General features: G+C 36.7%; 1 protein-coding gene across 1 annotated transcript; it reads right to left on the reverse strand.

Annotated features, from left to right (window-relative positions):
• Window positions 1-268: 268 nt before the first annotated feature.
• Window positions 269-10,982, reverse strand: LOC101894279 (chorion protein S36-like). The gene is made up of 6 exons (XM_059123495.1): window positions 10,852-10,982; window positions 10,447-10,728; window positions 7,142-7,388; window positions 6,525-6,592; window positions 2,700-3,044; window positions 269-781 (listed from the first exon to the last, which is right to left on the reverse strand). The coding sequence occupies exons 1-6, from the start codon at window positions 10,861-10,863 to the stop codon at window positions 437-439; spliced, it is 1,299 nt and encodes a 432-aa protein (XP_058979478.1). The 5' UTR covers window positions 10,864-10,982; the 3' UTR covers window positions 269-436.
• Window positions 10,983-12,781: the final 1,799 nt, after the last annotated feature.

Raw genomic sequence — 12,781 nt, forward strand, 5'->3', positions numbered from 1 at the left:
AATTTTTCAGAAATTATTTCTTTTAATTTTTTTTATATTCTTGAGATACAAAATGGTTCAACAAAAAATCACGGTGGTTCTGTTTTTTTTTTAGTTTTCAAAAGTTTTGTTTTGATGAACTTTCTTCTGTGCCCTTTAAAGCTGATTACAAGAAAGTTTAATAAAGTATGCAATAACAATAATAATAATAAAAAAAAAACATTGGGTTAATGAGAAATGGAAAAGTAAACAATGAAAATTAGTTGGCTTATTACGTATATGCGATTGATTCTTTCTGTCAAAGTGCTTTGCTTCTCGCAGTTGGCGTTTTTTTCTTTTTGTTCAAACTTAAAATTAAATGAAATTATATGGTCTTCAGAAATTCGTAGGTTACAATGCGGCGGTTTTGTTTTTGGAATGATTTCACAATTGCTTTGTTCCGTGAAATATGAAATGTTTAGTGGTGTCCATGACCGTAGCCATAACCACCTCCATAACCATAGCCCAAAGATATGGCTGGAGCGGCGGCAGCATAGCTAATGGCGGGGGCAGCGGCAACGGCTTTGTAGGAAACTGCAGGGGCAGCATAGGAGACAGCTGGGGCGGCATACGAGATGGAGGGAGCATAGGAGATGGCAGGGGCAGCATAGGAGACGGCTGGAGCGGCATAAGAAATGCCTGGAGCGGCGGCTACAACTGGAGCAGCGGCTACCTTAACGGCGGGGGCAGCATATGAGATGGCTGGGGCGGGAGCGGCGACGGCAATTGTTTTAACGGCGGCTGGTTGATTTACAACCTGAAAAGGGAAAGGGAAAATAGGTTGTTAAGAGGATATTGTTCGGAGAATGTAGGATGTTCTTGGAATTATGAGAAACAAAGGCAAGATCTTCGGCCAAAAGTAGACAGATTAAAAACGTCATCTCTCTCTCTCTCTCTCTAGGAGTATTTTTTGAACAGCATAGCCGGCTGTCTTCTCTTGTTTAGTAACCGAAAAAAAGACTTTTACATTCGTTCAGTGACCTTCCGTCACTCGTTCAGTGACTTTAAATATTCCTTTACTCATTTAATCCCCAATAAATATCCTTTCGCTCGTTCAGTGATCAAAACCTTTATTTCAATAGTTCAGTGACTAAAACAGACTCCTTCACTCGTTCAGTGACTTGACAAGACTCATTCACTTGCTCAGAGGCCTTACTCTCACTCAGCCACCTATAAAGACACCTTCGCTCGTTCAATAGAATGAAACGCGTTCAGTGACCGAAAAATACTTATTCCGTGTTTCGATGACCTATAAACTCTACTGAGTCCGTTTTGGGACCTAACCTTCACCTTCAGTGGCATATAAGGTCTCTTTCGCTCGTTCAGTGTACTAAAAAGACTCTATTACTCGTTCAGTAATTTGAATAGACCTTTTCACTCGTTCGGTGACCTTAAAAGAATCCTTCATTCGTTTAAGCGACAATAAAGACCTACAAAACCTTCTTCTTCAACTATAACGACTCTTTTACCCATTCAGTGGGGTATGGAGAATCCTTTACTCTTTAAAAAAACTCATTCACTTGAGTCAGTGACCTAAAAAGACACCTTCACTGGTAGGGTGATCTTAAACCCTGCTACGTTGGTTAGTGACTTAAAAATACACTTTCAGTGGCCTATAAAGACTCTTTCGATTGTTCAGTGACCTTAAAAACACTTTCGCTTGTTCAGTGTCCTAGAAATACTCTTCCACCTGTTCAGTGATCTATGTACACTCCTTCATTCTTTCAGTTGCCTATAAACCCTACTGCGCTCGTTCAGTGACCTAAAAGACTCCTTCACTAGTTCAGTGATCTAAAATCCTTCTTTACTCGTTCAGTGACTTATAGAGACTTTTTCACTTCTTCTGTGACATAAAAAGACCTGTTTTTCTTTATCAGTAGCCTATCAAACTCCTGCGCCCGTTCAGTTATCGGAAAAGACTCCTTTACTTTCATTGGCCTATAGTTCCTATTGTATTTCTTCAGCAACTGAAAAAGACGTCTTCAGTTGTTTAGTGACCCATCAAGATTCCTTCAGTCATTCAGTGTCGTACAAAGTCTCCTTCACTCGTTCAGTATCCCATAAACCCTCCTGTGTCCTAAAAAGGCTCTGCCACTCGTTAGTGATCTATCAAGAGTTCTTCATTTGTTTTGTTGTCTTTAAACACTCCTGCTCTCGTTCAGTGATATTTCTTCTTTTCTCCCTCTCTCTTTCTTGATCAGTAGCAACTATAGCGCTTGTTCAGTGCCTCCTTCACTTTTAGTTGCTCGTTCAGTGAGTTTAGAAGAATCCTTCACTCGTTCAGTGTTCCATAAACGCTTCTTCACTCTCTCAGTGTCCAACAACGTCTTTTGTATTTCTTCAGTGACATAAAAAGCCCTTTCACTCGTTCAGTAACCTAAAAAGATTCTTGTGCTCGTTCAGTGATCTAAAAAGACTCATTCGCTCGTTCAGTGATCTATACTGTCTCTTTAATTTGTTATGACCTATTAAGGTTTTTAAATCGATGGATGTCCTCTCAAAAGCTGTTTTGCTTCAGAATTCTTATAATTCGGCCTATATATTCCAAAAACCCCGATGATGGGAAAAGCTCTACATAGAAAAATGGATTTCTGGAAATTGAATTCATCTATTGAAATCCTTAATAAGCTTCTGACTTTTACCCTCCCCCATTTCTTCTTTTCCCTTCACTTTCAACTTACACTACTGAAGGTGGTAAAACTGGTAGCTTGTGGGGCGGCAACAGCCTTGACAACAGCAGGAGCGGCAGCAACTTGGACAGCAGGAGCGGCAGCAACTTGGACAGCAGGAGCGGCATAGCTAATGGCAGGGGCGGCAGCAACTTGGACGGCTGGGGCAGCATAACTAATGGCAGGGGCGGCAGCATAGCTAACAGCTGGGGCAGCTGCATAGCTGATGGCAGGGGCGGCAGCATAGCTAACAGCTGGAGCAGCAGCATAGCTAATACCACCGCCATAGAAACCACCATGACCGCCATATAATCCACCGGGGGCAGCAACGGCAGCGGCAATCAAAGAAATCAGGATCTATAACACAATAAGGTGCACATTATTTTTTTTTCTCGAAACGTTGTTTTTTTTTAATTTTTTTCAATATTTTTTTTTCTCTTCTATTTTTTTTTTGCTCACCAAGAATTTCATTTTGTTTTGGATTTTTTTTCGATTTTTTTTTAAAAAGGAAATTTGAGATTTGTGTTTTTCAAATAATTTTCTCTCCGTTTAATTTTACAAAGGAAAAGACGTTGTCAGTTTTATAGGACTGCCCGTTTGGATGCCTTAGACGTTACTGTAATCCATCACTGGTTTAACATGACTTTTTATAACAAAACTGAAAAAGAAACCAAAACGTCATAGAAATGAAGTTGAAACCAAACAGAGGCTAAAGAATCCACCGTCTAATCCCATATGGTGAGGCGACCATTGTGGGCAAGCTGGAGCAGCAAAAAAAAATCAGTTCAAAATACCGGCAATGCATTTGGCCAGTGATGCAATGCAATTTTTTTTCAATGAAAATTTAACAACAATTCGCATCATTTTTTTCTGTCCGGCGATGTGACTTGTTTTTATGTTGTTTTTGCTGTTGTTATTTCATTTGCCACTTATAACAAATTAAGTGCTGTGAATTAAATTTTCCGTCTGGTTGATTATGCGTGTGGTCATAGTTTTTTTGCTTTTGTCATTGTCTGCCCGATCTTGCTATGACCAATGCTGACCATAATCGATGAGATCTGGTTTAGGTATACGCATTCCATGACAGAGCTAAATTTATATGGTTTTCACAAAATCCAGGAGATTTTGGAAAATTACCAAAAATGGGGAAATTGTTTTTAAATATTTTAATTTTGCTTTCAAATACTTTATTTTTGATAGATGTAATCATTTAGAGTATATAGTTTGAATTTTTAAAGGCATCCCAGAATTATTTACGAAACTCCAAAGTGGGAAACTTTATCACAACCAAGAAACATATAGTTAAAAATCGACATCTCCAACTGCCATCCCTATTGGCCACATATTTAACATGTTCATTAAGACATATCATAACTAATGGTAACATATCTTTACCTTTTTGAATTGTGTTATTGTTATTTAACCTAGAGCCTTTTTTTTTGAAAGGCTAAAAATATCTATTTCATGTTTCGGAAGATAAGCGATACATGGGAAGTGAGTAACAGGCACCCTAATGTCAATTTGTGGGCAGAGGACTTTTTAGAAGCCACGTGCACACAAAGGAGACTTTTCAATGGTCAACTCTGACAAGACCCCTCTACCTCTATTTCAAATTGGTCTATTTATCATATTCCCATAAAGAGTTTTACACTTGTCTAACAAGTCCCTTTCATTTGTTCAAGGCTTAAAAAGACGGAATCACTTGTTCAGTGACCTTACAAGCCTCGCTCGCTCGTTCAGTGACCTTAAAATACGTTTTCATTCGTTCAGTGACCTAAAAAGACTGCTGCGCTCGTTCAGTGTCCTTAAAGTCCTTCTTCACATGTTCAGTAGCTTAGAACGAGTTTTTCACCCTTTCAGAAATCTACATAGACTTTATAGCTCGTTCAGTGACTAAACACAGCCTTTCACTCGTTCAGTGACCTATAGACTTTGTCATCCGTTCTATTACCTATAAGGAATCTGTAACTAGCTCAGTTGCCCATCAAATTTCCTTCGCCCTTTCAAGCGTCTATGAAGAATACTTCAGTAATTTAATGCTACTTCTCCATTCGTTCAGTGTCCTATAAAGGCTTCTTCATTCACTCAGTAGACTTAAAGATTTTTTCACATGTTCCGTGACCTAAAACTTTCATTTTATTTGTTAAGTGATTTAAAAAACCTCTCTCGTTCAGTGACCTAAAAAAACTACTCGCTCGTTCAGTGACCTGAAAAAAACTCCATTACTCGTTTGGTGACCTAAAAAGACTTTCCAACACTGTCTTTACACTGTGCAATTTTTAGCTGGCATTTTTATCAATTCTCTTTTAAAATTTCTGCGTAAATCTTCGCGCCTTTACACGGTGGCATTTTACGATAATAGTGCTTGGCATTTTTTCTGACATTTTATTTTATTCAGTATTTCGTATAGAACTAATTGTTTGTAACAGATATTTATAAAGAAGTGATTTAAAATTAAATGTGTGAATCTAAAGAAGAAATGATGGAAAAAGTTATTGAGGTGTTAAATATTGCATTATTAACTTTTATTTTAACTTTCTTTTTTTACTTTTTAATACTTCCAATTAATTTTCATATAATTCACTATACAATTCAATCACTAAAAACATCACATCACAATAAAAGAAACGCATCAAAAATTACAATAAAGAAACGATATGAAATGTCAAAAGCATAAAAAATTCGGAAGAAGCAAAAAGAGAAATGCAAAGAAAATGGCATGTAACCCTGTGCGGTGGCTTATCGTGCCATTTTTTCTTCTATCCTTGTCTCTCTACACCTTTTACCAACAAAAAAAAAAAATGGCATGGTTAAAAAATGTCACCGTGTAAAGGCAGTGCAACTCATTCAATGACCTAAATATACTCCATTGCTCGTTCAGTGACTTAAAAAGACGCCTTCACTCGTTCAGTGTTCTATAAAGGTTCCTTCACTCGTTCAGTGTTTATAAAAACTAATTCACTCCCTCAGTGCCCAATGACGTCTATTTTATTTCTTCAGACTCCTGTGTTCGTAAAAAGACTCATTCACTCGTTCAGTGATCTTAAAGGCTCTTTCAGCGCCCAATAAGGTCTATTTTATTTCTTCAGTGACATAAAAAGCCCCCCCCACTTGTTCAGTATCTTAAAAAGTCTGCTGTGCTCGTTCAGTGATCTAAAAAGAGTTCTTCACCCTCTTTTACTTGTTCGGCTTCTAGTAAGGGCACCTTTAATCGTTAAGTAACCAATAGACACCTTTAATCGTTCAGCCACCTACAAATAACCTCTCCTTCGTTCAGTGGCTATAAATACTCTTTTCTTTTCTCAGGGACTTATAGAGACTCTATAACCTTTACTGGCCTAAAAAGACATCTGCGCTCGTTCAGTGACCTACAAAATAAATACATTTAATCGCTGAGCCACCTACAATTAACCCTTTATTCGTTCAGTGGTTATTAGTGACCTACAATAACTTCATACTCTTTTTATGGCCTAGAAAGTCATCTGAACTCGTTCAGTGACTTCCTAAGACTATCAAGGCCCCTTCACTCGTTCAGTAACCTAAAAGGACTTCATCGCTAGTGCAGTAACCTATAAGACTATCAATTGTTCAGTAACTTATAAAGACTTATTCGCTCGTTCAGTGATTTATCAAGACTTCTTCACTCGTTCAGTGGCCTAATTAGACTCTTACTCGTTCAGTGGCCTAATTAGACTCTTACTCGTCCAGTGGCCTAAAAGGTCGCCCTCGCTTGTTGAGTGAATTATAACGTCTATTTTTTTTGTTCAGTGACCTAAAAATCTTTCAATCGTTTGTTGACCTAAACTCGTTCAGTGATCTTACTGATCGGTCACCTACTTGATTGGTTTTAATTTTAAAGATAGATGGCATTATAGTGTGGCCTTTTTTGGATGCTCTCAGCGAATCTTCCAACGCATTTCACAAGTTCAGGGATAGATGGATGTTAATGCCAGAGCTATAATCTAAGACCGAGTTTTTTACTGGAAAAAATTATAAGTTTAATTTCAAGACATCGCAAAAGATGACCTCAAGTGTTTCGTAATAGGACTTCAGATTAATTCGAAAAAGAAAACGATAAAACTTATTTAAATCGAAATTCATTTCGATATTTGAAAAATTTATTTTATAAATAGAAAAAAAAAATAATACATTTGATTCTTTCTGCTGCAAACAAAATGAGAATTATAAGAAAAAGAAAGAAAACGTCAATTTTTATTGTCTTTTAGCTCGATGGTATATCACTCTCTCTCGATGTATTTCTCTCTACGTACGTTTTCTCTGTTTATCAACTGATTCGTGGTTCCACATCCTTAATAAATTCTAATAAAATTCTCTCACAAAAATTTAATGACTAAAAATAATTCTTAATCATTTCATACGGCTTGTCATAAATCGGTTTGGAAGATTTTGGAATTGAAATTTCGAAATTTTTTTTACTTAATGATGTCCATAACCGTAGCCGTGACCATAACCATAGGACAATGCTGGCGCAGCATAGCTAATGGCAGGAGCAGCAGCAATGGCCTTGTAGGAGACAGCTGGAGCAGCATATGAGTAGGAAGGAGCTGCATAGCTAATGGCAGGAGCGGCATAGGAGACGGCTGGGGCAGCGTAGGAAATGGCGGGAGCAGCGGCTACCTTGACGACAGGGGCTGGGGCAGCAACGGCAACAGCTTTGACAGCTGGAGGATGGCTGACAACCTTAAAGGAAAGGAAGGAAATTTATATATTAATATACAGTGGGATTTTAGGAAAGATTTCAAATAAATTGTTTAAAAAAATTTCTTCAGGGTCCAGAAAAAATTCTTATGGGACCATGAGACCACAGAAGTTTAGAAAATCATCACTCGGATTCAGCAAAAATTTAAACAAAATGTTCTAACTTTTCTTGATCCAACGCCATCTAGATGTCAACACGGATTCTGTATATTGAAGATTTGTAAAGCTACTTATACAAGGTAAACTCATTTCAAATAATAATATCCAGCTCTGCACTTTCTGCAATTCACCTTGAAAAAATTTTAAGTTATTGACAACAGGTTCCCATCGAAGATTTGTATATAAAAATAGATTTATGAGCATACATTTTGACAATGAGAATGAGATTTTGAAAAAAATTAGACCTAGCATGGGAATTTGGCATTAGGTCGAAAATTGTAATGGAAAAATTGAAAAAAAGAAGTGGATCAGTTTTCCAAAGTATAAAGTTTTAGTTGTTGAAAAATAGTCACACTTAGTCAGAGAGACGACCTCTAGATTTCAAGTTGGATTCGGAACATGGAAGATATGTATCGGAAGGCCTCGTTAGAAATTTTCCAGAAGCTGTCATCTAACGTAGAAATTTTAGCAACTATATCTCCACGAAATAATTAAATTATACGCAGGGTTTTTTGCTCACTGCCATCTGTTCTTCTTCTGTCTGGACATGGCATCTGTCACACTTCCATCTATGTTTTAATTCTAAGAATTTTATTAACATCGCCCGTAAAATGATGCCATTGTTGAGGTATTTAAACGACACAGTAAAATATTATTAGGTGGTGAATGTCTTTACTAGAGTAACTGTAGCAATTTCCGATAAAATCGGTATTTCACTGCCATCTGCATTTAAGGTCTGGAAGCAACAACTGCTAACAATTTTCACCGATGGAAGTGTCTATTAGAGATATCGTGCTCAAAATTAATTAATATTACCACTGTCTGTCATTAATGTCTCGAAAGGTCCTGAAGTACTATCTCGTAGTCTATTTCCATTTCAGGTTTCTCAATTACCCAATTGCCATCTGTATTTAGAGTAGTGAAATGGCATTTTCATGCAACTTGCAGTGGTAGATGTCTTAGCTAATTGAGATACTGTCATTTCTTCAGGAGATTGGGTCAAATTTACCATTGCCTAACTCTTTTGAATTTCCAAAAATTTTGTTCGGACATTTTTTCTTTAAGGTTATCGACAACATTATACTGCCATCTGTCATCAAATTATGTTTCGACAACGTCTTCATATTTATTTGAGAATAACGACAAACTATACTGCCATATCTCATCAAGTTTTGTTCCAACGAGGCACTTGAACAAGAGATGGCGCCTCCATAAAAACGTGAAATTTACATCTAGACGATATTTAGAAGCCTCCGCTCCGTCATCTTCTTTTGAAGTCACAAATAGGCAGGAATCAAATCGAAATGGTGGTATCTTTTCGAATTCTCCAAAATGTTAGACAGATTTCCTCAAAGTTTGGAATACTTTCTGGAGATTATGGGCAATACTATTCTGCAATCTCTTTCAAGTTTTGCTCCAGTGATGCGGACAGTTTTCCGCATACTTTTGAAATATTTTCTGGAGAATATGGACAATACTATTCTCACATCTTTACTTCAAGTTTTGCTCCAGCGAGTCTTTTTAAGCATCTGAACGAGAGATGACGTTCCTATAGCAAAGATGGTAAAACATCTGAAAGGGCCATGGAATATTTTAATGATGGGATCTTTCTAAACTTCCAACAACCTTTTTTGCAGATTAAACTACACTACACTGCCAGCTCTTCTTCGGTGTTTATCCCAGAGACAAAGGTGTTATAATAGGGAAACTGAACAATAGATGGCGTCCTTGTAGAAAATTGAAAAAATATAATTTTTCCGGATAAAAAAAGGACCGACATTTTATTCAAAACTTTCTAGATATTTTTTTGCAGATTTAGTAGCTACTTTCCTGAAATTCATCTACGAACTTTACTGCCATCTCTTCTCCGAGTTTTGTTCGAGTGACCAAAAAGTTATTATAGGAAACTAAATAATATATGGCGTCCCTATAGAATAGTGGAAAATATCGTTATACGTGTAGAAGGGACTTTTTAAACGTCTGGACGAGTCATGGATCGAGTGAAGGAGCCTTTGGAGACTTCCTAATGAGGAAAGCTGTCTTCGAGATCTGAAGAAGTTTAAGGTGGACCTTTAAGTCAACAGGACGAGACTCTGAAGCTACTCAACGAATGAAAGAGTCTTTGTGGGCATCTGAACGATCGAAGGATCCTTGAGTTTGGTTCCAGTAACGAAGTAGTTTTTATAGGAAACTGAATTAAAGATGTCGCCACTAAAAAATAGTGGAAAATATCGTTTTACGTTTAAAAGGGACTTTTTTGACGTCTGGACGAGCAATGAAGCGAGCGAAGGAGTCTTTGCAGACAAGGTATATCTACAATAGTACACTGCCATGTCTTCTTCGCGTTCCAGTGACAAATAAGTTATTATAGGAAACTGAATAAAAGATGGCGCCCTTATAGGAAATGGAAAAATATATTTTTAACGGATAAAAGTGTAAGGAGTCATTAGAGGCTTCTTAATGAGGAAAACCGTCGTCGAGATTTGAAGGAGTTAAATATGGAAATTTAAGGCGACTGTACGAGACTCTAAAGCGCTTGCACGAATGAAAGAGTCTTTCTGGGTATCTGCACGAACGGTGGATCCCTAGGAATTACACCCCCAAGTGAGAAAAATCGTAAGCGATGAAGGTAGCTGCAAAAAATTATTATTTTTAAGGTACTTCATACTTTTTTCTGCAGCTGAATAAATCCAGGAAGCGTTTCACAAAAAAGACCAAAAACGAAATCCCAAAGAAACATTTTAAGTCATGGAAAAAATATTTTTAAAAATGGCTGAAGGTATGTAATTTGACGAAGGAGGACGGTAGAGGTCCTTGTAGATAAAATTATTATTCCCAATAAAAAAAATTTTCTTTCTAGCCCTCCAAAAGTAATACTTACTGTGCTGAATGTCGAATAACTGGTGGCAGCAGGAGCAACGGCCTTAACCACAGTTGGTGCAGCATAACTGACGGCAGGAGCAGCATAACTGATGGCTGGGGCAGCCACCGCTGTCTTGACAACAGCTGGAGCGGCATAGCTAACCGCAGGGGCAGCATAACTGACCGCAGGAGCGGCATAACTAATGGCTGGAGCAGCATAACCAGCGCTAATATAACCACCATGGCCGCCATATAATCCACCGGGAGCAGCCACGGCAGCAGCAAACAAACAGGCAAGGATCTGCAAACATACACACACACAGACATGAACAAATATTTATGGCAAAGAATTTACACTTTTAGGAAACACGGCTAAATTTATATTTAAAAAAATCTTCGATTTAAAATCGCAGCTATTGCTCACCAAGAATTTCATTTTTAATATTTTTTAAAGGATTTCTTTAAGGATTGAAATCAAAAATTTGAAGGATTACGATTCTCTTTGAGACAACGAACTACCCGTTTCGATACGTTATGATGAACTGTAATTTATTACAGATTTGTCGTTACTTTTATAACAAAAACTCTGTGCGGCAAAACGACAATATTCTCAGGAAAGAAATATTGAATGAATGAATTTTTAGTTTTTCAAAAAAGCACCAGCAGCAGCAGCAAAAAAATCATAACAAATACAAAACGCCGCTGCCGAACAAAACATAAAAAGAATTTTAGTTATTGATTTTTTAATGTTGTGCGAATCTGAAATAAAATAAGCGCAAACGCACAATCACAAAAATACCAACTTTTGGCTGGCCGTTTTCGCACAAAAACGAAAAAAAACCAACAAGAATTCAGTGCGGAGTTATATTTTCTGCAGCGATACTTTGAAATATCAAAATCCGAGTTCGCATCATTGTCAATTGGTCTGTTTTTTGTGTGGGGTTTTGGGGGGGGCCTTTTTCTTCTGGTCAACTCAGACCAAAGTTAGTTTGAAGTGCGACATGTTGCATGCCACTTGTAAAGTTAAATGCTTTAATTCTTTTGCCAGCCGAATTCATCGCTTTACAATCTTGCCATTTAGATCTGGTGATCTTTTGTCATGGCGTTTTTTTGCTGGTGTTTTGGCTTTTAGGTGATGCCTTTTTGGCCATGTCGAATAAATATATCTAGTTTAGCTAAGAAGAGACATGACTTATTTCTAAACTAGGGAAGTCCGCCAAATGAAAAGTTGGAGCACGAAGTTATAAAAATCCTCCAACCAACTCCAAATAAGTCATGGCCAAAAAGGCCATTGTTAGTTGGCCCCGGAAATCCGACAATTAACATAAGGCGAATTATCTTCGAATCTCCTACAATTATGGAAGAATGATACCGAATGGAAGTACTAAAGCAGGGCCAGGCTCATGGCGAGACTATTTTTCTCCATATCCACAGAAAACTCCATTGAAAGTAATGCGAGCAAAGCGTTAAAAAATTTAGAAAGCACAAACCTGGATATTAAGAATTTCCCTTTTAGGAAACACGGCTAAATTTCTCCATTTCAATATTCTAAAAATTTGCAAAATAATTACTACGATTAAATAATTAATCCTTAACTACAGATGACCGGCATTTTTTAACGGGAATCATTTACGATTTTTCAATTTCGGGTATGACTGAATATATTGTGCTTCAAAAAAACTTGTGCGGTTTTATTAAAGTAAATAGTTTTAAAACTTTTTCAAGATCTTGATATACAAAATAAATATAACAGACATATATTAAACAAATTTTTCAATTGTTTTACAGAAATTTTATGTGTTTTATATAACCGGTAAAATTACCGGTGGTCTGTACTAACGTTCATATAATTTAACGTCTGTAGTTAAGGGTTAAAAAATTTGTTTTTATCTTAAAATATTTTTGAGAATATTCGATATATTTCTATAGAATATATTCTTAAAGAGCCTAAGATTTTTTCGATGGCAAATTAAAAAATGTTCTTAAAAATTTCACTTCCTATGTTCTGTCAGATTTTTTCAAGTCCACGTTTCATGGTCAGATGTTCTTTGAAAAAATATTTTATTTTTTAAATTTCCTTGGAATTTTTTAATCCACACGCCTGTTAGTCTGAAGGGCTTTGAAAACAAATTTTAAAACTTCATAATTGCTTATCACTTGCTTATCTCTTAATCCACGTTGGTTAGTCTGATGATTTTGCAAAAGTCTTAAAAAAACCCCAGACTGAAAGATTTCAAATATAAATAATGTTTGTTGGTCTTTCATTTTTTAATGGGCAATTGGAAGGCTTTCAGTACCTAAATTTAAAAATATGCTCCTTTTTTGTGCTGATGGTCTTCAAAAATCTAAAAAAG

This window comes from Musca domestica, unplaced genomic scaffold (assembly GCF_030504385.1).
Source record: "Musca domestica strain aabys unplaced genomic scaffold, Musca_domestica.polishedcontigs.V.1.1 25, whole genome shotgun sequence".
Lineage (NCBI taxonomy): Eukaryota > Metazoa > Arthropoda > Insecta > Diptera > Muscidae > Musca > Musca domestica.